The sequence below is a fragment of the Indicator indicator genome, chromosome 24, assembly GCF_027791375.1.
Source record: "Indicator indicator isolate 239-I01 chromosome 24, UM_Iind_1.1, whole genome shotgun sequence".
NCBI classification, from domain to species: Eukaryota; Metazoa; Chordata; class Aves; order Piciformes; family Indicatoridae; genus Indicator; species Indicator indicator.
Genome location: NC_072033.1, coordinates 611,417 through 637,166, shown reverse-complemented (window position 1 = coordinate 637,166; position 25,750 = coordinate 611,417). Strand labels below are relative to the sequence as shown.

Here is a 25,750-nt window from a genome sequence, read left to right as displayed (position 1 = left end):
TCTCTGCTTTGCTTCCTTCCTGCTTCACTGTTCCCACCACAGAGTTGCTACACCACATTTCTTCGGGATCAGAGCCCCTGCAGGACTACAACCTTCATAGCTATAGTGGGGTGGTTGCACACACCAGGGTGCACTGAGGCCTGGGGTCACTGTGCTTGCAGGGGCCCAGTTCTCTGCAGGGTCTGGTTCCTGGGAGCCAAAGAAAATCCCTGACCTTGGTCTGTTCTTCAACAAGATAAGCTGCTGCAGCTTTCCATCCATCCTGCCTGGGGAGAGGACACCTGCCCTAGTGTGGGGGATCACTGGGTGCTTGCTGGGAGCAAGAAGTTCACCAGCAGCATAGCTAGACTCTGCAAGCTTCAGTAAGCCCCTACGGAAGGCAAGGATGATGGAAAGCAGTGGGGGAAGCACCTCCATGCCTGCTCCATCATCTGACTGCTGCTTGCAGGGCTCCTTGGGTGCAGAGCTCCACATACCTCTGGATTTTAACAAGCAAGGGCCACCATGCCCAAGCAAATGCTGATGAGCTCCAAAACACTCAAGGCTCACCTGCACTCCAAGCTCCAGGGCAGCCCTGCCTCAGGCCCACAACCCTCCAGGTCCCAGAGGCATAGCCTGCTCTGTATCACCACCACAGCTCTCCCTGCTTTACAGCTCTGCCCACCCCATGCTCTAACAGGCTAAATAAGCTGAGACCTGGAGCAAAATGATCTGTGACACCAAGAGGTGTCACACATAAGGGGCAAGCAGACTTTGCTCTCCGCTCTGCTTTCTGACAGTGCCTGCAGCCACACAACCACAGCCTCTGCCGCCTCCAACACAGCTTCTTCGTCCCAGTCTGTAAAACCTCTTATCTGGAAATGCTGTTTAGTACAACAGCACTGCCAAAAACAACCCCAGGAGCAACACAGACAGTTCTTGAGCATCCCAAATCCCTTTCTCCATTTCTCTCCCCATTCCTGGTGCTTTTGGAAGACATCAAACTATTTGTGCATCGGGCAGAGGTGGTTGGAGAATGGACAAAGGAGCAGGAGGACACAGCTCCACAATTGCCCTTCACTCCTGTGCCCAGCTCCCAGCTGTGTGACAAACATTCCAAACAGCTCTGGAACACCACAAGCCACAGCACAAGGAAAAGGGATGCATTTTGAGACACTTCCTGGAAGCCCCAAACTCCAGGGCACCACAGGGCAGACACACACACACACAGAGGTGCCAACGAAGGCCACCCTTACAGTGCCAAAGGCAGGGACGTCGAGCGTGTAGTCAGACTGCTGCCGGAGCCAGTCGAGGAGACTCTTGTTGGGGACAGCCTTCTCTGCTTGGCTGCCCATGGCTGGGGCTGGCTGTGGAGTTGAGGTAGCAGCAACCGGCCCATTGGGAAGGGGACTGGCCTGGGGGGGCTGTGGCTGGTCATCCTGAACATCCTGAGGTGGAGGGAGCAGCAGGGAGAGCCCATTAGCAGCATGTGGTGATGTACGCGCACCCAGAGCTCCCAAAGACTAATCCCAGTGCCTGTTCCATAAATCACCACCCACACTTCCACTCAGTCTCCAGCACTGCTGGCATGGCAGGCAGAGAGAGCTGGAGATGCTTCTGAACTCCCCTAGAAACACCAGCTGGACCAACCTTCCCCAGATCACTCCTACAAGCAGTCTACAGAGCTTGGTCTGGCTCCCCCAGTGCCATGCTTCCTTGGGTGGATTTCAGTGCAGAAGAGAGAGGGTGCAGCAGGCTCTTGGCCACAGGTCCAATGGAGTCAAGGACCTTTCCTCACATTCTCCTACACTAAACACCACCTGAGGTGGGACAGCTGCTTTTGATAATGCTTGGCAGGATTCAAACACTCCAGGCAGCACTGCAAGCCAGAGGGAAATCTTCCCTTCCTCCCTGGAGCGCTATCTGCTCCTGCCTGCTCCACTACAAGCCAAGCTGCCCTGAGAAGGTCTCACATTGTCATGGGCTGAGGAGCTTGTAGGAGACAGCTAGACCATGAGACAAATTGTGCTTGACTCCACTGGGGCCATGTAAAGGGGAGGAACATCAACTCACGTGCAGCCTGGTTGGAAGAGGCCTCTCCTTCAAGAAGATGAGGTCCATCCCTTCCACATTTTTTCTCCTGCCCCGTCTCTTCCTCATGGCAGCATCGTCTCTTCGGAGGCTGCCATTGACAATCTGTCCTGTGACAGGATGGATTAATCCTGCCTGCAGGATGCCAGACAAATCCATGCCCAGGGAGCCCTGCAGGGTGTTCACGGTCCCCAGTTTGGGAATGTTTGTGTTCAGGGGGAAAGGAGAGGAGCTCCCTGGAGACCCATCAGAGGCTCTGGACAAGTCCACAGCTGCATCCCGCCAGCCGTTCAGCACGATGGAGGGGTGCACATGGGCTGCTGCCAGCTGCTCCAGGCTCCTCTGCTTGGCATCTCTCTCCATCTCCAGTTCATAGGGTGGTCTCCTGTGCTTCCGCTCGTCCTTTGCAAAGGCAGGGCTCAGGAACCCTTCCTGTGTATGCCAAAGCCACGGAGAGGGTTACAGATGCTCAGGCACTGCCAGGGGCACAACTGAGCTAAGGGCCAGGCTCTCCTGCCTCTCCACAGAGCCCTGGAGGGTACCCTTCCCAGGGCACATCACACCTCTGTGTGGGAGCACCCCCACAGGCACTTCCACCTCCCAACGTGCTATACCACAGGGTTGCTGGGTTCCAGGCCACCAGCTTCTGCCTTTGCCCTGTGTCCCTCAGTGAGAGGAGATGAGAGAGAGCTGATGAAAGATGGGACAGTGACCTCTCCTGCAGCCTGTCCTTTGGGACACCAGGGCACTCTCCCCTTTTCCTCCTGACCATATGGGTGCTCCAGCACTGACTCTGGAAGCACCTCTACAGCGCAGAGGCTGTGGAGCTGCCACAGAACAGCCACCTTCCCCGGAGGAGAGCAGGGCTGGAAGGGATCTGAGAACATGGGGGGCTCACCAGGGGCCCACAGGGAGGGAACCAAGTGGGTTAAGCCACATGTTACAGCCCATCAGGGGCACTACAAGGCAGTGAAAACCCAGGCCCTGCTTGGAAACTCCAGAGCACCTCTGGGCACTGCTTCCCCCCAACCCCCCAAGCCTTCCCTGCTGGAGCCCCCTCACCTTTGGTACCTGTGAGATCAGCACCCCACTGCTGAAGCCAGGATCGGGGGGCTCTGACTCGGCAAAGCTGCTCCTGCTGCCAGCGCCGCCGGGCAGCGCTGGGGCCGCCAGCAGGCCCTGTGTCTCCAGCTGCTGGCTGGAGGAAGGCCACTTGCCCTTCAGGATGGCGTGGCAGATGTTGTCAATGCGGTTGATGATCACACGGTCCTGCAAGCAGAATGGGAGGGTGGCAGGCTGGCACCAAATGATTGACTCCCGTTTGTCACCCCAGGATCAAAACAAACCCAGCCTTGGGGACCTCAGCTTGGTGGGGACCTGCTTTGGGGCAGACATGTCCATGGCATGGGTACTTGGGAAGAGCAGCCCTGGGGAGCAGGAGGCAATGCTGGGGCTGCTGGGCAGGACCAGGCAGTGACACCTGCAGTACAAACTGTGAAACTTACCTTGGGCCACTCAGAGAAGGAGTAAAGTGTCTTCTCCTGCAGCAGTTGGGCTATGGTCGGTGCACGAGCATCCTGAAGGTCATCAATCTCCCCAGGCAGGACAGAAGCAGAACTTTTGCTCTCTTCCTCCAAATACTTTCCTGGACCATCTGAGAAGGCAACAGAGAATAGAGCCCACAACGACCGTGCCTCTCTCATCCCTCCCTCAACCCTTCCCATCCCACCATCCAGCTCCACAAAGGATCCCATTCCTCAACCTGCCACCAAGAAATGCAGCAGCCCTGGGTCACAGCTGGCAGCCCCTGCTGCTCACAAGGGGCCAGCACTCCCCTGGGCTGAGCCTGGAGCCTTGTATTGCAATGGCCCCCACCCCTGACCATCCCCATATTCTGGGGAGGTAGGAGGAGGGCATGTGCCTCCTTGCCAGGCAGTGGCCTGTGCTAGGAAGGGCATCCTGCATTCCACAGGATGCTCATGGCTGCTGAGGCTCAGTGGGGGGTTCCGGCCAGCCCTGATGACAAGCACAGCCACCCCCTCTGGCCTGCAGTCCCATCAGCTAGAGAGACCCCAGCTCCTTGGCTCTGCAGGGAGGACGCAGGTCCCTCCCACTCCAGTCAGAGGTACCATCAACCAAAGGGAGCTCTCAGGACTGTACCTTGGCTCTGCCTGCTGCTGGCTTTCTCCTCCTCATCTCTGGTCTCACACTCTTCTTGCTTCACAACCTGGGCCTTGTGCTGCAGGGCCTCTCTGCAGCCTGCCTGTCCCTCAGCCTCTTGGCACCAGGTCTCCTCCCTGGCATAGGGTTGCTCTGCTCCTGGGGGCCTCAGCAGAGGTGGAGGCAGGCTGAAAGCCTGGCTCCGAGCCTGGTCTGGTGAGTGCTGCAGAGTGCTCTCCTCATCCAGGCCATGGTCCTCCCTGCCCTCTGACCCAGGCTCCCCCAGCCTGTCAGGTGTCCCCAGCCCCAGGGACTCCCTCTCGCCATTCACTTCTGGGCAAGTGTCCTCAGGTGTGGGGAGGCCAGAACTCTGCTCCTCACCCTCCACTTCAGTAGCTTCAGGGTCACAGCCAGACTTGGTCCTGGGACCGCTCAAGCCTGTAACATCTGCTGCTGCCTCAGAGTTATCATCATCCTCTTCTTCCTCCTCATCTTCCTCACTGTGGCTCTGACTTGGTGCTGACTTTGCCTCCAGTCCTTTCTCCTGCAGCAGACTGATGAACCTCTGCTGAGGAGGAACCTTTATTTCATAGTTATGAAGACTGGGACCATAGAGCCCCATGCTTATGACCCCTTCTATGGCACCGTGCTCAGGCAGCACCGGTGCAGGGCTGTTCAGGTTGCCCTTCTGTTGCAAGGTTCCCTGGAGCTCTTCTGGGACTCTCTGTGAAGGGTTGCTTTCAGGGGTAGAAGGTGAAGGCTCAGTCTCCTCGTTCTGACCATCCATTCTGTCACAGCCCCCCTGCAATCCCTCTAGGAAGGGAGTGTCTTTCATGGTATCTGCATCACAGCTGGATGGATCCTCGTCCCCCTCTAGCTTGCCCTCAGAGTGCTTAGTGCTGCCACCTGTGACATCTGTGCAGCTGGGGCTGTCCCGGGCCAGGGAGCTCTGCTCACTGTTGCAGGCCTTCTCCTCGTACATCATGCAGACCAGGGAGTCCGGCAGGGAGCTCTCGTCGTAGTTACTGGAGATGATGTCCCGGACCTTAGACATGAACGTGTCACAGCTTGCCCCCGGTGGACTGCCCCCAACCCGGCACATGGCACTGTCTGTGGCCTCCAGCTTGATCTGGCTCTCAGCTTCGCCCTCCATAGCTCGGCAGGTGCGGCCCCCCTGGCTGTAGAGGGGAGCACTGTAGAGTTTGGAGTTTGTCTGGTAGAGGCAGCACAGAGTCTCTGGGCTGGGCAGCCCTGCTCTCTTGTGCTGGGCGTAGTTCCTGTAGGCATCCAGGAAGGACAGCTGGGGGTCGTTCATGATGTAGTAGTCAGTGCGGTTGAGGCCGTGCTTGGCAGTGCCAATCAGCAGGTCGCGGTCGTGCTTGCCGCACTCCCACCAGACTGGCAGGTAGAGGCTGGGCCGGCAGAGCTGCAGGCGCTCATGCAGCTGTGGGCAGCGCAGGACCTGCTCCCGCACCTTGCGCAGCAGCTCGATGCGGTACAGCGTCCTGGCCGCACGCTCCTCTGTAATGGGCTCCACGTAAATGTCAGGGTCCGGGGCACCTGCAGCAGGGTGTTGTAGGTTAAGGCTAAATACCTTTCAGAACCAGAGAGCTGACAGTCCTCCAAGGGACTGGACAGCCACTGGAAATCGTAAGTTGTGTTGTTTTATCCCACCACCCTGTATGCTAAATAAGCAGAGTGCAGAAATTATTCAGCCCTTTTTTCCTGGCCTTCCTTCTGCCTTCCCCTCTCCCCTCTTGCCATGGTATCTCTTGCAGTGCGGAGGAGGCCTGCTGCCTGGTTCAGATGGGACAAAACTAGCTTGGTAGCGGAGCTGTTTGGCTGAGGTTCAGGGGGTAGGGAGGAAGAGTGAGTGGCCTGGGAGGGCATGGAATCCTGGGTTGTTGGGGTTTATGGCTGGCTGAACGAGTCATGAGCTGAGGTTTTGCATATATGTACATAGTGTAAGTAATTGTAAATAACATAGCCATTTGAAATTCCACTTCTGTGTGGAGTGCTTTTATTTTACCCCTTTTTTGGAGGGGTAAAATATATGTTTTCTGTCTACTCCAAACTAAACTTAGACAACAGCCCAGGCCCCGTTACACAGAGGGGCAGTGATGAACACCAGGAACTTCATTCCCTGCAGCCTGCAGGGAGCACCTGAGGCCACTGCTGAGGCTTCTTTTCCCTTCCATTCCCTTGCCACCAGAGTGAACTCCCTCAGCTTTAGCAGCCAGGCCAGGAGCAGCACTCGGCTGCAAAGGAGCTCAAAGCCCTGCCTGAGCTCTGCCCTGTCAGTGCCAGCAGTGCAGCAGCTGCCTGCTCCTGCCAGCAGAGTAGCTCCCTGGGGTCTAAGCTTCTAGTAGCTCTTCAGTAGGATCTCAGGGAAGGAAGCCCCTCAACTCATGCAGCTCTTTTGATGAGGAACATCCACCTAAATATCAACACACACACAAGGAACCCCCCAGCAGGTCTGAGATGAAATCCTTTCTGGTGCTGTTGGAAGCAAAATCACCTTGTGCTTAAACAGCCCCCAAGCAGCATTTCATCTGCCATGTCCTGCACAGTGCCAATGCACTGGGGCCCTGCAGGGCATTCAGAGAGAGCTCAGTGCTGGCCAGACTTCCCAAGCCTCCTGTGGTGGGTTCAAACTCCCTTTGCCCTGCAGCAGAGCCTGCCAGTCAGCTCTGCCACAGCATGGGCCCTGTCAGGTGCCAGCAGAGAGATGCTTGGAAAGCGAGCAGCAATAGAGACCACCCAAACAACCCCAAGCTCCAGTGTGGAGGAGATGTGATCTGCTGCTTCTCTGCTTCTCCTTCACATCTAGAGATCGTGGACAATACTGGTTCTGATTTCATGGGAGAGCTCTGTGAGACCTGTGAGAGGGAGGTGAGAGGAGTGGCTGGAGCCTGCAGGACTCCCTGCCCTCCCACTGGGCTGGTGAGATGGTACAGGGTGGAGACAAGGCAGACAGAAGTGGGCATGGATTCTGCAAGCCCACAGCCTGCCTCCAACTGTTCCAGAAACTCCTTGCTTGCCCTCCTGCTCCATGCAAGCAGTGGGACCATTTCTGACCCATTTCTGTTATGGGTTTAGGACTGGGTGTCCTACCATAGAGATAAAAAGTCTTCCAAGGGCTAGGAAGTCCAGGACACAGGAAAGTGTGCATTTTGTTACCCCATTCCTGCATCTTCCTATATAAAGGGAGTTCACAGCTAATTCTCTTTCTTGCCTCCCTTCTCTCTGCTCCCAAAGCAGTGGCTCTTATCTCTTGTGGATCATGGGGAAGTTTGCGACCTTCTGTGGCTCTGGCTGGCAACTCCTTGCTGCATAATTCTGGCCTGTGGGAGGGCAGTAAGGCCTGTGGGGTGCAGTGAGACCTGTGGGGAGCAGTGAGGCTGTGGTGGGGGACAGTGAGGCCTGTGGGGAGCAGTGAGGCTGTGGGGGAGCAGTGAGACCTGTGGGGGACAGTGAGGCTGTGGGGGGGGGAATGAGGCTGTTGGGGGCAGTGAGACCTGTGGGGAGCAGTGAGGCTGTGGGGGGGCAGTGAGGCTGTGGGGTCAGTGAGACCTGTGGGGGGCAGTGAGGCCTGTGGGGGGCAGTGACACTGTGGGGGGGGAATGAGGCTGTGGGGGGCAGTGAGGCAGTGGGGGGGGAATGAGGCTGTGGGGGGGCAGTGAGGCTGTGTGGGGGGAATGAGGCTGTGGGGAGCAGTGAGGCTGTGGGGGGGCAATGAGGCTGTGGTGGGGCAGTGAGGCTGTGGGGGTGCAGTGAGGCTGTGGGGGGGGAATGAGGCTGTGGGGGGAGCAGTGAGGCTGTGGGGGGGGAATGAGGCTGTTGGGGGCAGTGAGGCTGTGGGGGGGCAGTGAGACCTGTGGGGGGCAATGAGGCTGTGGGGGGGGAATGAGGCTGTGGGGGGAAGTGAGGCTGTGGAGGACAGTGAGGCTGTGGGGGAGCAATGAGGCTGTGGGGGGGAATGAGGCTGTGGGGGGGGGAATGAGGCTGTGGGGGGTAGTGAGGCTGTGGGGGGGAATGAGGCTGTGGGGGGAAATGAGGCTATGGGGGGCAGTGAGACCTGTGGGGGGCAATGAGGCTGTGGGGGGCAGTGAGGCTGTGGGGGGGAATGAGGCTGTGGGGGGGAATGAGGCTGTGGGGGGCAGTGAGACCTGTGGGGGGCAATGAGGCTGTGGGGGGCGAATGAGGCTGTGGGGAGCAGTGAGACTGTGGGGGGGAATGAGGCTGTGGGGTGCAGTGAGGCCTGTTGGGGAGCAGTGAGGCCTGTGGGGGTGCAGTGAGACCTGTTGGGGAGCAGTGAGGCCTGTTGGGGAGCAGTGAGACCTGTTGGGGTGCAGTGAGGCCTGTTGGGGTGCAGTGAGACCTTTTGGGATGCAGTGAGGCCTGTTGGGGTGCAGTGAGGCCTGTGGGGGTGCAGTGAGGCCTGTTGGGGAGCAGTGAGGCCTGTGGGGGTGCAGTGAGGCCTGTTGGGGTGCAGTGAGGCCTGTGGGGGTACAGCGAGGCCTGTGGGGACATTCAGGCCTGGTCAAGGCCTGGTTTGTCAAGCCTGGGGAAGAGGCCTTCAGGCCTGCTCCTGGGCCTGCTGAGGTAGGGGCAGGTTTTGGAAGGTTTTGGCCTGGTAGGCCCAGGTGGAATAATTTATGTAGATATTCCTTGTCCCTGAATACCTGTTGCGTTTCTGTATATATGTGTGTAAATAGCACTCATAGCTAACCTCCAGTTCTGTGTGAGTGGGTTTTTTATTTTAGTCCCTTGGGGGTGAAAAACCTCTCTGTCCTTTTGCCCTGGGCAGCTCATGGCTCAAACGGACCCACTGGCTCTGTGGACCTACTGTTACCCCAGCTTAAGCCATACAGTTTCCACTCACCATCCTCTTTCCACAGTGGGAGACCACAGACATTCTTGCACATGGCTATGAAGCTGTAGAAGTACTTCTCCAGGCTCTCATCTGTCTTCTTCTCCAATCGAGAGATGGCTCGGAACTGGGCCCAGTCAAAGATCTTTTTCTCCTGGTCATAGATAACCCCAAAGGAGGAGACAGTGCGGTAGAAATCTGCCTGTTCCCTCCTGGTCCACCTGTAGGGCAGGGAAGAGACATGAACACCACTGAGATACGGGGCAAGGCACCAGGCATTAGAGGTGGAACATTCAGTCACTGCCTGCAGGTTTTGGGGGAGCTGCCAGGAGAAGCGCTCCAGGGAGATGACCACAACCTGAGAACCTCTGCCTATTGCACCTTGTGAAGAAGAGTGAAGGCCATGGGCCCTCTGTTGAAAAACCACCAAGTGCAGCTCTTGGCTGTGGTGCAGTGGGTTGCAGGCTCCAGCAGTGTCTGGAGGCACAAACCTATCACACCTATTCACTTCCTGCCCGTGGGGTTGTCTCATTGCCATAGTTGGCGGGCTCCTGAGTGCCAGGGGTGGGTGTCATCCCCTGCGGGAGAGCAGCTGTGGTGACAGCAGGGTTAGGATAGAGCACAACTTCCACTCTCATGTGGACTCTGAGCTTTCACCCCATGGGAATTACTCGCAGGGACAAGCCCAGGCAGAGATGGTGAAGAGCACCCTGGGCAAACAGCCAGAGACAGGGCACAGAGAACTGAGTAGGGTGCCAGCTGCAGGGCAGGAGCAGGTCATGGCAGAGAAAGCTGAGTGCTGTGGGATGAAGAAAGGTTAAAGTCAAATCTCAGCTCCTCTGAGCCAGCAACAGCAAGCAGCTGGGACACATAAAGGGAGGGCAAATAGATGACAGCACCCAACTGACCAAAATACACCCAGAACACATTTCCACCTCTGCTCTCAGGGGCCATGAGCCCTCTGCAGGGCTATCCATCCCAAAGAGGAGGACAACAGGAAGTTAATAAACGTCAGTAATGAAAATCAAGGAACCCAACAAAGACTTCGTTCAAAGACCTCAAATTAAAGGCTGGTGGACTCTCATGTGAAGAGCACTCCTGAGAAGCCCACAGAGCTAGAGGATGGGAAATACCAGGCTACTGTGGCGTGCACAGCACAACCACTGATTGTCAAGAGGGGACAACACAACCAAAAGAGCTCCAGAAGAAGGGGAGACAGAATGTCTGGAGAAGCTTCCGTACAAGGAGGCCGTGAACAGAGAGCACAGAGTAGCAGACAGTGGTTCCAACGGTTCCTGCAGCAGGGACAGTTCCCAGGAGACAAAGGCATCCAGCACAGACAGCAAAGCCACCCAGCACAGACAGACCCTGCAGGTCAGGAGTCCCAGGGCTGCACACTGTGGACTGACAGTGATGGAGGCAGCACCACGCTGCTGGACACCCTCCACAGGTTCTGCAAGGAGCTACTCGGGGTGCCAGAATGGCTCCAGCACCCTTCCACTCACCAGGATGCAGATGAAGTGGGAGCAGCCCACAGCCAGGACATGCCACCAGTGGGCCCCCGAGGCATGGGCAGGAGGTAAACACAGCAGCATGAGAGGTACCAGGGCCAGTGGTTGTGGACTGTGGGCTGTGACAGTGCTGATCCCTCACCCACGCTGTCCCAAGTGCACTGCTGCTCAGCAGCAGCCTCTCAGCTGGGGCTATCCTTGGCCCAGATGACACTGGGTTTGACCACCAAGAGCTGTCCCCTCGTTTCCTTTCATCTTGCCACCAGCTGCTACAACTGTTCCCTGGCTGGGCTAGCTGTGGGAGTCACAAGGCTCCCTTGCAGCTGGGAGCAGCGTCCCCTGCCCAGCGAGGACCTGCACACCCCCGTGGCAGCTGTGGTGATGTTCACTCAGGTGAATCAAGGGGCACAGGATTTCAGCTGGCTTGGGAGGAACCCTCTGCTGCACTACCTTTTCTGCATTTCTTTGTTCACTGAGTCCATCTCAGAGGCTCTCCTGAACATTTCGTCCTGCAGCCAGTAGCCATGGTTACCAGGTACCAGCATCTCGGCACGCGGAGGCAGCTCCTTGCGGTTGCAGCGCTGGTAGACAGTGACGAGCCTGCGCAGCCTGGCTGTGAGAGCAGACGAGACAGGCCAGCAGGATCTGTCTGAGTCGGAGCCATCCTGGGCTTCAAACATCAGCAAGGACATTAGTATTTAATGCACACTCAATGCCACAGGCTCCTGCATCCCTCTGGCTGGCTCTGAGAGCTCTTCCCCACCTTCTCCCACCTGTGGGAGACACCAGGGATCACAGTCACGAGTGAGGGGTTGTGGTGACCATCCCTGGGCCTCCACATCCCAAGGCTGCTGGGTCTGACCTTCCTTTAGAAACGGCCCAGAGGCAGACACATCAGACCATGTATGGGAGAGGACTGCAACTCCCTGCTCAGCAGGGGTGCCAGCCAGTCTGTGGGACCCAGCAGCACTGCCCACTGCAGAGACCCTGCACAGTCATCTCAGGCAACTGCATGGACTAGGGCAGGCTAATGGCTTCTAGTCACCCCTGGCTGGAAACCCTTTTTGGGACCCTGGTTGCCCTTCCACAGGGCCCATCCTTGAGTCACCTGGGACTGCACCGGACAGCCCCAGACAGGAGCCTGCCCAGGTGAAGTTCCTCACACACTAACACAGAACAGCATGTCCCCCAGCCCCAGCAGTGTCCTCCAACCCCAGCAGTGTGTGTTCTCTCTCAGCAGTGTGTCCCCCAGCCCCAGCAGTGTCCCTGAGCCCGAGCAGCATGTCCCACCCCTAACAGTGTGTCCCCCCATCCAGCAGTGTCCCCGCCCCAGCAGAGTGTCCCCCAGGCCAGCAGTGCTAGCTCAGCACCCTGGCTGTGCCGTGCAGCCCCCATGCAGCCAGGCGCCATGCAGGGGAGACGCAGCCTCACCTGCCACTGCCTCCTCCCGCTTCTCGCTGGTGTCGCCCGCCCCAACAGCCACCACTTCCTGCGGAAGGAAACTCTCAGTGGGGGCTCTCCAGTACCCACAGCCCACCCAGCCCTGGCAGGGTGCTGGGTGGCAGGATGGGCAGGGCTGCATGTCCTGTACCCTGAAGCTGTGGTTACTGGCTGCCCTCAGCACACACGATCAGAATGGACAGGGGAGGTGACAGCTCAGAGGGGACAGAGTTCTCCATTATGAGCTCAGAGCCTTGCTCACTGCTCTCCCTTTCCCCAGGATCATATCTTCTGGGATGCCATCAGCTCTTTTGCCAGGGCCCCATGCAGTTCCTGAAGCCAAGTGCAAGACGTGGCACCCCAGGCCATCCCCAGCCCTCAAATTCCATCAGCTCCCCTCCAAGCAGGCAATGCCCAGGTCCTCAGGAGACTCACAAAGACAACAGCAGAAACTATGCCCCACTGAAAAGAGCTGACACAGACAGCATGGGGCAGAGCTGGTGCACAGCACACCAAGGCCAGCACTGAGTAGGGGCACCAGCAGCACCAGTTCCCCTGTGCCCTGCAACAGGCCTGGCAGCAGGCATGCAGCCATCACTGTCCCACTCACCTCCCGCTTTGGCAGCCCCTCCAGCTTTTCTCCACTGCTCTCTTCCTTCTCCACGCTGCCCCTGGGTAAGTGAGCAGATTAGTCCCTGACAGTGGCAGCACAGCCCCCTTGGCTGTGCGAGCTGTGGGCAGGAGGGAGCTGGTGTTCACTCCATCCTCTGCCTTGTACTGGGGAGCTGTGCCCCCTGCCTGCTGCGTGCAGGCAGTCTGCCTCCTCCCTGCTCCCCATGCACAGCTCACCTGCAGCACCGCCCCACCATAACATACACCCCAGGGCTTGGCCCATCCCCTGCCCACCTCTCAGCAGTGTCCTGAGCACTGTCGCTGGCCCCCTGCTCGGCAGAGAGCAGCTTCTCGTCGGGCATGCCAACCTTCTCCAGGAAGCACAGCGCCGGGTCTGCGCGCATGGCGTTGTACCGCTCGTAACCTGCCAACACCAGCGCCTGTCAGAGGGCACACAGCCAGCCCCTGCTCCCTGGGACACAGCTCCTGTGCTCACTCTGCTGCCCTGACAGAAATTCTCACCCCCACAGTGCTTTCCTCAAAGTTGCTGATTGCCCTGCAGCTCCTGGGCAGCAGCCAAAGGGCAAGGTCAGCCTTGGCACCCCACCAGGCAGCGTGGCGCCCCGAAAGTTGTGGGCAGCACCCACGGCAGGATGCAGCTGGGAGCAAACAGCCTCATGGCTCCTGGAAGCCACAGGAGGGCTTCATGACAAGGCTGGGAATGCCAGGAGAGAAGCTCTGTGCCTTCCTCCTCACCCTCACATGCCAACTGCACCCTGCTCCTGGCAAATCAGGAGTCTGCTATGAGACTGGGCATGGCCATCCTGGGCATCACAGAGCACCCGCCCCACCCCAGTATGAGCTGGGAGAGCTGGCTCAGTCCTGCATGGCTGCGGAGCACAGCTGTGGCTCTGTCCCCTCACAGGTACCAGGGCTCTGGGCCAGGTGCTCCACTTGGCTCCTCCTCACACACTGGCCCCTGCCAGGCAGGCTGGGCACACACCGTGCTTGAAGACTCCGATGAGCAGCGATTTATCGGCCTCGGCATTCCACCAGTCCACTGGGATCTCCACGTAGTCAATGTCGGGCAGCAGCACGTCCAGCTCCCTGTGGCACACAAGGTATGAGTGCCCCTCTCACAGCCCACTGGCATTGCTGGGCAGGGGCAAGGGGGACAGGAGCCATCACTTGCTAGCTTGGGGACAGCAAGACTGTTCTGGGGCCCTGCCATGGACTGCAGTGCACATCCCCCTGGCATCAGAGTGCTGGAGCCTTGGCTGCCTCCCCCATCCTCTTTCTCCAGCAGTAGCGAGGCTGCACAGCTGCTCTCCCCTTCCACCCCAGCAGCACCAGAGGGCTGGTCATGTCTGATCTGAACAGTATCCCCTGGGGGAAATCAACTCAAACCTACTAACTCTAAAGGACAGCACACCTGGGGGAGTGGGCTACAAGGTCTTCTCCAGACTTGTGCTGATGCAGCTGTGCTGGGGAAGCCAGGAGCACCTGCTCCAGGACAGTAAGCTCAGCACATCCCCCTTCTCTCTGAGGCATCAAGAGCTAAGCTTTTGCAGGAAGGTCAGGAGCTGGCAGGCTGCAGGCTCGGTGGCATTAAGTCTGTTGGCCTCAGTGATGGGAAGGGGCTGCAGGCCACAGCAATGGGACATGCTTTGCTTTGAGGCCTGGCCTTGGGCACTGGGCACAGGCTCAATGGGCTCCTACTTTGGATTAAAGGCTCATTTGTCATACAGTGCACAGTGGCATCTTCCTGCAGGGTTTCCCCAAGTGTCCCCAGAGCTGCCTCACCAGGACTGCCACAGTCACAGGCCCTGCTCAGGCAGAGCTGCTGTCTAAGGATCAAGCTCTGCCTGAGTAAGCCCCACTCAAATCCCACAGGCTCTGAGTCCCCCACAGCACCACCACCTCAGCAGGAAGCATGGCAGGGGCTCACCATCAGGTCCCTACCTGGCAGGGGTCCCCTCAAAGGCTTTGTCAGCAGCCTCCCCCAGCACTTCAGCCTTCAGGTAGTAAAGCATTCGCACCCGCAGCAGCACCCTGTCCCGGGGCAGACAAACACAGCTGGCACCAAGGAGCTCAGAGTCAGCCGAGGGCCTGACCCAGTGGCCCTCACCAGGCCGTTCTGCAGTGTCAGCAAGGCTAGGGAAACCTGCTGACCCCAGGCCTCCCCACGGGCACCTGCCACCTGCTGTCACACCACAGTGCCCAAACCTGTCGTCCGCTGAGGCTCCCTGGCCTGAGGTTTGCTGCTCAAGACACAGCTTCTGTTAGCTGCAGGAGCATCTGAGAGTGGTCCAGCAGCTGGAGCACGGTGACCCTGCCCGGGCTGTGAGCCCTTCATAGCTCCCTCCCACCCCCACTGTGGTCTCTGTGAGCTAGCAGGGGCTCCTGCACTCACTTGTTGCAGTGCTGTTTGAGGTGCTTCTTGTAGCTGTCGTCGTGCAGGACCACCTCGGGGTTGCAGGTGGCCAACCAGTCTGCGTTCTTCAGCTCGGGAAGCAGCATCTGGTTCTTCGTCTTCTTCCCCTTCCTGCCCCTGGGCACAGGTGCTGACAAGCCTGTAACAGCCAGGGGCAGCCAGTAAGCACCATGGCACTGTGGAGCAGGCCAGGCACTGCCATGAGGCATGAGCAGGGCAGCAGAGCCAGGAGCTGGAGGGGCCACAGCAAGTGCCCAGCTGCAGGTTGGTAAGTGGCAGGGCAGGGCACAGGGCAAGTGCAGAGCACGAGAGGCTCTGTCTCCAAAAAAAACAACCTGATGATCAGCACAGAAACTGAACTGCTGTGAGCTCTCAGAGCAGGGCTGAGCCCAAAGGACAATGTGGTCCCTTGATGTATACAAGTATCACACAAGAGCAGGGAAGGAGCCTTGGTCCTGGGTATGGCCCTTTGAGCCTTACCTAGGCATGACAGTCAGCTCTGAAGTTCACCCTGTAGAGGACAATACTGTGATTTGGGACAAGAGCTCACAGAACAGGATCCCAAATGATCAAAGACAAGAAGACAATGCTGATAATCTGATTTGCAATGGCTATTTCCTGTTCTGTGTTTCGGGAGGGGGAAACCAGATCACTGCAGGGGGCATTTACACTTGGCAGAGATGCTGAAGGGATGAGGAACACAGTCCCATCTGGCTGGCAAAGAGAAAATGAGATCCAGTGGCTGGAGCTAAAAATTAAACACATTTTCAACCTTGAAATAAGATGCAAGTTCATGGCAGAATGTGGAAACAACTCCTGGAGGGATTACTATTGTTTGGAGTCTTCTGAGAGGGGCAAGCTGCCTCTCTGGACAGGGTCCTGCAGACAGCCTCCCCTGGCTGTATGTGGGAAGGGCAAAGCAGTGCCTCAGCAGTCTCATGCCAGCCAGCCAGTTTTGAGACACCAAGGAAGAAGAGAGAGGGTCCCTGTGTCCTCAGCACTGCATAAAGTTTGCAGCTCCATGACAGGACAAGGGTTCCAGCACAGGCAGCTGCTGGAGGCTAGCAGTGGGCACCAGAGCTCCTGTTCCCAGCACCGAACTGGAAGACAAACTCCAGGCAGATGCTGCTTCCTCAGCAGCCTGGCCTCCTCCAGACTGAAGGCTGGACAGGGCTGGATCAGAGCAGAGCTCTGACGTGGGCTCACCTCTCATAGTCACACAGACACAGGGTAGAAAAGGAACACCCGCAGGATGCAGCAGCAATGGCTGGAGGTTGCTGTTGCTTCCTGCACATCGGTTTGGCCAGGATCACATCTCTCCTGGTCAGCTCTCTGCGGATACAGATGGTACTTCAAGCTCCTTGGTGAGCCACAGCAGTGCCCACTAAGCTGGCTGCTCTGCACTGCAGGGTTCTCCTCGCCTCCAGCTCCTAACGTTAGCCTAGATGGCTTTGTTGTTCTGCCACATGCAGGCTTCCCAGGTGGGAAAAGCCATTCTGAAGAGCTGATGGAGAAGCTCCTAGTTGCTTCTCTCTGCTAAATATCCAATTTTGGTGCTGCTCTTGCACCAAAGCATTCCTGACCCTCCACTGAAACTGCAGCTTCTTCCTGACCCACATCAGCCAACTCCTTTATTACTCTTGCTCTGCTCCTCCCAGGGTTCTCGAATCCAGTCCCAGCAGCTCACCAGGCAGGGCTGTGTGACAAGGGCAGGAGGCAGTGCTGGTGGAGTGACTCAGGTTGTAGGAGGTGACTGGAGTAACTTAAGGAAACCACTGAAGGCCACGTGCTCACCTCACACTGCAAAGCCAGTCAGACACCTCCAGGCAACAGATAACACACATCACGCTCCTGAGGCTGCCGCAGCATTTCAGAACAACTTCCCTATGCCCCAGCACCTCAAAACCAGAGCTGGGGGTTTCACCCTGGCTCCCTGAAGCTGAAGCAGGTTGGAGAGTCCCGGGCTCCTTACCACTCACCTTGTGCCACAGATCACAACTGCAGGACATGCAGCGCCCAACAGTGGGGCTCTGAGCCCCTGGGGAGCAGAGTGGGCTCCCCAACCAGCCTCCCCAGACTGACTCACCTGTCCTGAAAACTGCAGGACACTGGTGCTGTGCTACCAGGGGCCTGTGACACAGAATGGGCAGTGAGCTGCTGTCCGAGGCCACAACCCTGCAGCCAGCCCGAGGAGCCAGCATCAGGTCTGGCTTCATCTCATTACAGCAAAAGCCACCTGGGCTGCAGGATGCTGTTTGTGTGTTGGGTCCTATTCACTGTGCTGCCCCACCCCAAGGGATGCCTACAAGAGCAGAAGCTGCACTGCAGGCAGGGAAACAATCCACAGTGTCCCAGTGCCCAGGCAGGGTCAGAGACAGCAGGGCAGTAGGGCTGGGAAAATGTTGGGTGTCCCTGTCTGAAGCTGAGGACACACTGGAAACCTCCACTCAACAGAATGCAGACACAGCATGAACACATGGAGTGACGTGTGGGCCTCACGCACTGGAGAAGGAGTATGAGTCCTCTGAGCATGGGGGGCACAGCCAAACCCCAGGTAAAGGTCCTGCTAGAAAGAGTGAGAAGGCAGCATCACCTGGGTAGGATTCTGCATTGCAGAGGTCTCAGGAACAAACCACTGCTGCACCTTGAGCCATCAGACCAGAACGTGTGCGACAAGGACCGTGCTGAGAGGATACACCAGCCCAGGGTGGAACAGCTGCACAGTCTGCAGCACCAGCAGCTCTCCCAGCACAGCCAGCACTCAGCTGTCAGTGCAGGGGCCAGGGCTGCCAAAAGGCACTGCCAAGGTCCCTGCACAACAATCCACAGTCCTGCAATGCCCTGGGAACAGTGGGGCAGGTTTGAGTGCAGTGAGAACCCTCAGGCTGTATCACACCCTGTGTGTCCATATGGTCACCAGTGCCCCATGAGCTTGCTGTCTAGTGTGTCCCCACCTGCAGGAACCCTGACAGTACTCACAGGCCAGAGAAAACTTAGCAGCACCCACTTGAGAGTGGTGTTCCCACCACAAGGCTCCCTGCGCACCAGCTATGGCTCTGGGAACCAGAAAACAGCTTCCTGCACCCAGCCAGGCCCTCCTGCTGGCTCTGAGGTTCAGTGCAAAGGTCAGCCCCACGGCAGCCACCTTCTATGTGCAGAGAGCTCATGCACAAAGGCTGAGCCCTGCACAGGGGTGCAGGGTACAGGTGCAATGGCAGAGAGAACACGCAATACCTGAGTGATTCTGCAAGGCCTGGTTCTGCCCATCCTTCGTGGGTGTGATGAGATCCCAGATGAAACTCTTGATCTTCTCATCCCCCTTGTAGTGCTTGACGCAGTAGACCAGCAGGGCTCGGCAGATCATCTCCATGTCTTTCTCGTTCAGGTGCCACTTGAAGCGCCCGTGGGTCAGGATGTCCTTCCAGCGGCCCCAGCTGGAATAGCAGGAACACAGACAGCATCAACACCCCTCTGCAGCTAGAGACCTGGCTGGCACCTCTCTTGGTAGTTGTGCCTTGAAAATTTTCCATAGATCTTGAACAGAAAGTGGTAGGATGTAAATAAATCACCACTGGGTGTAAAAAGGAAAATCATGGTAAGTTCTGAACAATCCCATTGAAGAGACTACTTACAAAGTTGGTCTGCACAGTCTAACTTTCTCTCTTTTTGGCTTCCTCGCTTTTCAACACACAGTGAAACCAGGAGAGGCATCAACAAATCCTCCACAATGGACTTCCGGATGGCAGACTTCGGCTTATTTAGAAAGTACCTTGGGAAACAGCTCTTAAAAACCAAGGGGCCCAGGAGGGCTGCACCTACTTCAAGAAAGAACTCTCGAAGGTGCAGGAACAGGCTGTGCCCATGTGCCAGAACAGGAGCCGATGGGGCAGACAACCTGGATAGGCAAGGAGCTTCTGACCGAACTAAGGGAAAAAAAAGGATGTACCACCTGTGGAAAAAAGGGAAGGTGACCCAGGAAATAGAGAGGCAAAAACCCCCTTTAGATCTTAGACTGGCCACTGCTGTGAAGGACAATAAAAAATGTTTTTATAAATACATTAATGGCAAAAAGAGGGACAAGGACAACCTCCACTCCTTAGTGGACATGGAGAGGAATATAGTAACAAAAGGGGAAGAAAAGGCAGAGGTACTTAATGCCTTCTTTGTCTCAATTTTCAATAGTAGGATAAGTTGTCTGCAGGACAACTGCCCTCCTGAGCTGGCAGATGGAGTCAGGGAGCAGTATAGTCCCCCTGTAATCCAGCGGAAGCGGTAAGGAACCTGCTGAGCCACGTGGATCCTCACAAGTCTATGGGACCAGATGGGATCCATCCTAGGGTGCTGAGAGAGCTGGCAGATGAGCTGGCCAAGTCACTCTCCATCATTTATCAGCAGTCCTGGCTCACTGGAGAGGTCCCTGACGACTGGAAGATGGCCAAGGTGATGCCCATCCACAAGAAGGGCCAAAAAGAGAAGCCAGGGAATTCCAGGCCTGTCAGCCTGACCTCAGTGCCAGGCAAGACTATGGAGCAGGTCATCTGGAGTGCAATCACACAGCACCTACAGGATGGCCAAGGGATCAGGCCCAGCCAGCACAGATTCAGGAGGGGCAGGTCCTACCTGACCAACCTGATCTCCTTCTATGACCAGGTGAGCACCTGGTGGATGTGGGGCAGGCTGTGGATGTAGTCTGCCTGGACTTCAGCAAGGCCTTTGACACTGTCCCCCATGGCAAACTCCTGGCCAAGCTGTCAGCCCCTGGCCTGGACAGGAGTAATCTGTGCTGGGTTAGGAACTGGCTGGAGGGCTGTGCCCAGAGAGTGGTGGTGAATGGTGCCACTACCAGCTGGCAGCCAGTCACTAATGGTGTCCCCCAGGGATCAGTGCTGGGCCCCATCCTGTTCAATATCTTTACTGATGATCTAGACAAGGGGATTGAGTCCATCATCAGTAAGTTTGCAGATAACACCAAGCTGGGGGCAGGAGTGGATCTGTTAGAGAGTAGGAGGGCTTTGCAGAGGGACCTTGCCAGGCTGGACAGAGTCCAGGGCATGAGATTGAACACATCTAAGTGTTGGGTTCTACACTTCAGCCACAACAACCCCATGCAGTGCTACAGGCTGGGAACAGAGTGGCTGGAGAGCAGCCAGGCAGAGAGGGACCTGGGGGTACTGGTGGACAGCAGCTGAACATGAGCCAGCAGTGTGCCCAGGTGGCCAAGAAGGCCAATGGCATCCTGGCCTGCATCAGGAACAGTGTGGCCAGCAGGAGCAGGGAAATCATTCTGCCCCGTGCTCAGCACTGGTTAGACCACACCTTGAGTCCTGTGTCCAGTTCTGGGCTCCTCAATTTAAGAAAGATGTTGAAATGCTGGAACGTGTCCAGAGAAGGGCAACAAGGCTGGGGAGGGGTCTGGAGCACAGCCCTGTGAGGAGAGGCTGAGGGAGCTGGGGGTGTTTAGCCTGGAGGAGAGGAGGCTCAGGGGAGACCTCATTGCTGTCTACAACTACTTGGAGGGAGGTTGTAACCAGGTGGGGGATTGGTCTCTTCTTCCAGGCAACCAGCACCAAAACAAGAGGACATAGACTCAAGCTGTGCAGGGCCAAGTTTAGGTTTGATCTTAGAAAGAAGCTCTTCGCAGACAGAGAGATTGCCCTTGGGATGGGCTGCCCAGGGAGGTGGTGGGGTTGATAGCCCAGAAGGTGTTTAAGAGAAGCCTGGATGAGGCACTTAGTGCCATGGTCTGGTTGATTAGTTAGGGTTGAGTGATTGGTTGGACTTGATGATCTTGGAGGTCTCTTCCAACCTGGTTGATTCTGTGATTCTGTAAAGCTGTTCCTTTGGTTTAGATACAGGTTAGGAAGGTTTAGTGATTACTGTCTTGGATTTGTTGGTTTGGGAGGATATAGCAATGTGACTGTGAGTGTTCCTCCTGAGTTTTTTGAATTTAGTGTTCCTGTAACTGAGAGTTATCTTGGTGATTTGAATCTTAAGATGCCTAAATTTGCTATTTGTGATGGTAATACAGGTCTGTTAACAGCACTGTGCAGAAAGGGACGTGTGGCTGATTGCTCTGTCTCTAAATGGAGAAAGAGATGCAAGAGATCTGGGCCTAATGCAGGCAAATCTAGTAGTGAGGAAGACACAGAGGCAGAAGCTGCAGCACCAGGCAGTAGCAGGCAGGCAGCAGTTAATAGGAAAAATGCTTTGAACCACAACAAACGCAGCCGCGGCGCTGGCATTGAGCCAGTGGGAGGGCAGCCAGTAGCTCGAACGGCGCCGGCGAGCCCTGCTCAAGCAGCTGTGCCCGGAGCCCCTGTGCCGGTGGCGGCTGTGCCTGCAGCCCCTGTGCCTGCAGCCCCTGTGCCGGTGGCGGCTGTGCCTGCAGCCCCTGTGCCGGCGGCGGCTGTGCCGGCGGTTTCGCCAGCAGCCCCTGCTCAAGCGGCGCCAATGGCGACGCCAGCTCTACAGGCAGCAGCCATTACCGAGACTAAGAAGGCAGAGAGACTTCTGCCTGCAGCGGCTGGAACGGAAGCGAGACCAGCAAGGGCAGCAGGGTCCCAAAGCGCACCCGGTGACGCTGTTTCTGTGTCAGCCCCTTCTGCTTCTGCCGGTCCCGCTGTGAATCTCCAAGCGGCACCAGTACCTGTAAAGCTGGTTGCTGCTCTGGACAAGGATCCTTCTGATCAAGCTCCAAACCCACCTCCAAAACCAGAGAACTCGAATGGGCAATCTTGAAAGACCTGGTCTGGTGGAAGTGATCACAATCTGGCCAGAAGGCACTGACTGTGCAAACACTCCAGAGGAGAGAGTAACTCGTGCTGAGGAAGCTCCTCCTTACAGTGATCTGTCTGATGATGACAAGAGATATGCTTTGTTCACAGACGTTCCTGTCGTCTGGTTGGAAACAAGCAAAGGTGGAAGTCTGCAGTGGGGAGTCCAACATGCAGGGTTGCTGAGGCAAGAGATGGAGAGGAGAATCCAGCCAGTGTGCAGAGGTAAAAGCTGTCCAGCTAGCTCTTGACATAGCTGAACAAGCTTTATCTCTACACTGTGGGGTTGGCTAAAGGACTGGAAAACGAATGACTGGCAGAGGAAAGGAAAAGCCTATCTGGGCTGCAGATCTGTGGCCAGACATTGCTGCTCGCATTGAGAGAATCCCAGTGAAAGTGAGACACATCGATGCTCACATTCCTAAGAGCAAAGCTACTGAGGAACAACAGCACAACCATCAGGCAGATCTAGCTGCAAGAGTTTCCCAAGTGGACACAAACTCTGATCTTGATCCTGATCTTGACTGGAAACACCGAGGTGAGCTGTTCTTAGCTCGGTGGGCCCATGACTTGTCAGGACATCAAGGCAGAGATGCAACCTACTGATGGGCTCATTGCAGATCCATTGACATTTCCATGGATGCTATCACACAAGTCGTCCATGACTGTGACATTTGTGCTGCTATTAAGCAGGCAAAGCGGATCAAGCCCTTGTGGTATAGTGACCGATGGTCCAAGTACAAGTATGGTGAAGCCTGGCAGATTGACTACATCATTCTACCTCATTCTGGATCTGGTAAGCAGTATGTGCTGACTATGGTAGAGGCAAGCACTGATGGTTGGAAACTTATCCAGGTCCTCATGCAACTGCACGTAACACCATTCTTGGTCTGGAAAGACAAATCCTGTGGAGACACAGAACTCTAGAGAGGATTGAGTCAGACAACGGAACTCGTTTCAAGAACAATCTTGTAAAGAACTGGGCCAAAGAGCAGGGCATGGAGTGGATATTCCACATCCCCTACTATGCACCAGCTGCGGGGAAGATCGAACGGTGGTTTGCTGAAAACCACTCTCAAAGCCATGGGGGGTGGATCTTTGAAAAACTGGGAGAAGAATTTAGCACAAGCCACCTGGTTGGTGAATAGTAGAGGTTCAGTGAATTGAGCTGGACCTGCCCAATCAGATTTGTTACAAAAGGTAGAAGGTGATAAAGTTTCTGTTGAGAAAAGAATCTCTTAAGCAAAACTGTTTGGGTATTTTCTCCTTCAGGAGAGGCCAAACCTGTCCGAGGGGTGGTTCCTGCTGAAGGTCCTGGTCACACTTACTGGGTGATGCAAGAAAATATTGAAGTTCAGTGCATTCCACAAAGAAATTTAACTTTAGCTGAGAGAGTATAGTACAGACACAACATCTCGCCCAAAGGAAGAATCCATGAGGAACCTACAGTGCACGAACCCTGAGAGCCCTGAGTCACCTGAGAGTCCCTGTTCCTTTTCTTCGTCTCAACTGTTTCTTTATTTCCTGTTCTTTGAACTTTTAAATCATCTACATCTGAGATAGCTGGAATGGAAGATAAACTGAAAAGATGAATTTTATTTATTCATTATTGTAAGTACTGTTTTAGATTAGATGGCTAGTTTTAGCAACCAATGGGATTGTTTAGAAGGGGTGGGATTGTGGTAGTTTTAGGCTATGCCTGTAAAATTTTTTCACAGATCTTGAAGAGAAAGTGGTAGAACGTAAATAAATCACCACTGGGTGTAAAAAGGAAAATCATGATAATTCTAAGCAATCCCATTGGACAGACTACTAACAAAGTTGGTCTGTATGGTCTAACTTTCTCTGTTTCGGCTTCCTCGCTCTAGCAGATACTAGCTCTGGCTTCTGCTTGACTTTGTTGACATTGGTGTGTTCTTTGTTGTGGCTGAGTAATAAAAAACTCTCTGCTCTTTCTCTTGTTCTGTGTACAGGGGAGTAAAGAAGGGGGCAGGGAAGGAGAAGCTATTAGGAGTCCCCCTGATTTTGTTCAGGGGGGTACTTGTGCTGTTTATAAATTGTAAATCCCTGTAAATATTGTATATTTTGTACGTATTCATTCTATTTCACAACCTCTCTCCAGAAGCCTGCTCAGGGGCATGGCCCTGCCAGCTGCCCTGCACAGGGGTGTTCTGCCCTCTTGTGGGTTAAGCAATAGCTGTCTAACCATGGAGAGGTCCTCCCAGGGGCCTGGACTGCCCATCTGTCCCAAGAGGCATGGCACTGGGAATTATGTTATTCCATCCCAAAATACTGCATCTTTATCTCCCCTTTATAGAGGACCAGCACAGGCTGTTGAAAGCCCTGTTCCCTTCTCCTCTGCCTGCTCCCTTCCTGATGCAGACTGCGATCTCTTGCGACGCAGAGGCATGGGGCCTGCTGCTGGCAAGCTGCATTTTAGCAGTGTCCTTCAGGCTGGTATGAGGGGGGGCATTTGAGGCCTGATTTGGGGGAAGGTTTTGGATGGTGATGGCCTAGTGAGGTTTTGGAGAAAGCCCAAACTGGAGAGCTGGGCCAAAGCTGCTATGGATTTGTGTATTTTGTGTTCATGTAGATATTAGTGAACAGTACTTCCATTCCAATTCTTTCCAATCCTGTGTGGAGAGTTTTCTTTGACTCCTTTGGGAGGGGAAAACTGGATCTGCCTCTCTCCCTAATCCTGAGACATGCCCCTAACATTGAGGCCTTGAGCAGCCCTGTCTAGCTGAGAGATGTCCCTGCCCATGGCTGCGAAGTTGGACTAGATGATCTCTAAGGTCTCTTCCAACCTGAGCCATCTATGATTCCACGATGATTATGGAGCAGAGAAGGGGAGAGGTTTGCTCAGGACTGAACAGGGCAGAGGCAGGAACAGACTTTGGAAGCACCAACTATCACCTTATGCTTTGCCTTCCTAACTCCCCTTCCATTCCAAACGTTTGCATGGAGCCCCAGCGGAGAGCTGGCTGCTGAAGGGAGGGGCACTGCAGGACAGACAGACAGTGCCCGGGGCAGGCAGGGGGCAGGCTGGGTGGCGGGGGGCAGGGCAACTGACCCGAAGATGAGCAGGTTCTTCTCCACGCGGAAGCACTCTGCCCGCAGGTAGCGCCGCGTCTTCTCGTTGAGGCGGCGCGAGCGCGTGGGCCGCTCGTCCGAGTCGCTGTCCAGCTCCGAGAACTCCATCAGCTCATCCTCCTCGAAGGAGTTGTAGTGCTTGGTCTGCTTCCGCACCCGGGGCCTGTCCAGCACCAGGCTCTCCTGCCAGGGACAGTGAGGAGGAGGTGTCCAGGGGTGGGCACACGCTCCTGTGTCCCCTCAGGGCACAGCATGCCCTCCTCTCCCCACTGCTGCTCCCCAGTCCCCAGCCCTGTAGCTGCCCAGCACCTTCCCACCAGGATACCTGCTCCACATGGCCTGCCCGTGGCTCTTCCCTCCCACCCACACCAGGCAGCTCTTCAGCCTGAAGCTGTGGGCTGAGAAGCAGGCCCTGTGGGTTCGGAGTGCTGGCAAGCAGCAGCTGATTCAGCTCTGAGTCACAGGCCTGGCCCTCCCTGCACTGTCCAGGCCAAGCACTGTGCTGGAGGCATGACAATCCCATGCCAGGGGACACCTGGGCTGGGAAAGGGAAAAGGTGCAGGAGAGAGCACCATGAAATTAAATGGCAGGTACCTGCCTCCTATCCTTCCCTCCTCCCTGTCAAATGGATCCATGTCATCCAAATCTGCCTGGATTTCATGCCCTCCCCCCCATCCTCCCTGCACAAGTGAGCTCTGCAGAGCTGCAGGGCCTCCCTCTTGCTGCTCATCCCTGACATACTGCTGCCACAGCTGGAATTCAGGCAGGCCCCAGGGCTGTGCTG

General features: G+C 56.1%; 1 protein-coding gene across 1 annotated transcript in view; it reads right to left on the bottom strand.

The window, feature by feature from the left end:
* CHD6 (chromodomain helicase DNA binding protein 6) overlaps positions 1-25,750 on the bottom strand; it is a 52,415-nt gene that overhangs the window by 4,454 nt on the left and 22,211 nt on the right. Inside the window, exons 21-35 of the mRNA XM_054392136.1 lie at positions 24,947-25,149; positions 18,335-18,534; positions 15,080-15,239; positions 14,629-14,718; positions 13,670-13,773; positions 12,961-13,090; positions 12,665-12,725; positions 12,046-12,103; positions 11,065-11,284; positions 9,116-9,324; positions 4,231-5,790; positions 3,576-3,724; positions 3,142-3,339; positions 2,053-2,502; positions 1,236-1,427 (exon numbers count right to left, since the gene is read on the bottom strand). Of these exons, the coding sequence (XP_054248111.1) occupies positions 1,236-1,427; positions 2,053-2,502; positions 3,142-3,339; positions 3,576-3,724; positions 4,231-5,790; positions 9,116-9,324; positions 11,065-11,284; positions 12,046-12,103; positions 12,665-12,725; positions 12,961-13,090; positions 13,670-13,773; positions 14,629-14,718; positions 15,080-15,239; positions 18,335-18,534; positions 24,947-25,149 (3,984 nt within the window). The remainder of the gene's footprint in view (positions 1-1,235; positions 1,428-2,052; positions 2,503-3,141; positions 3,340-3,575; positions 3,725-4,230; positions 5,791-9,115; positions 9,325-11,064; positions 11,285-12,045; positions 12,104-12,664; positions 12,726-12,960; positions 13,091-13,669; positions 13,774-14,628; positions 14,719-15,079; positions 15,240-18,334; positions 18,535-24,946; positions 25,150-25,750) is intronic.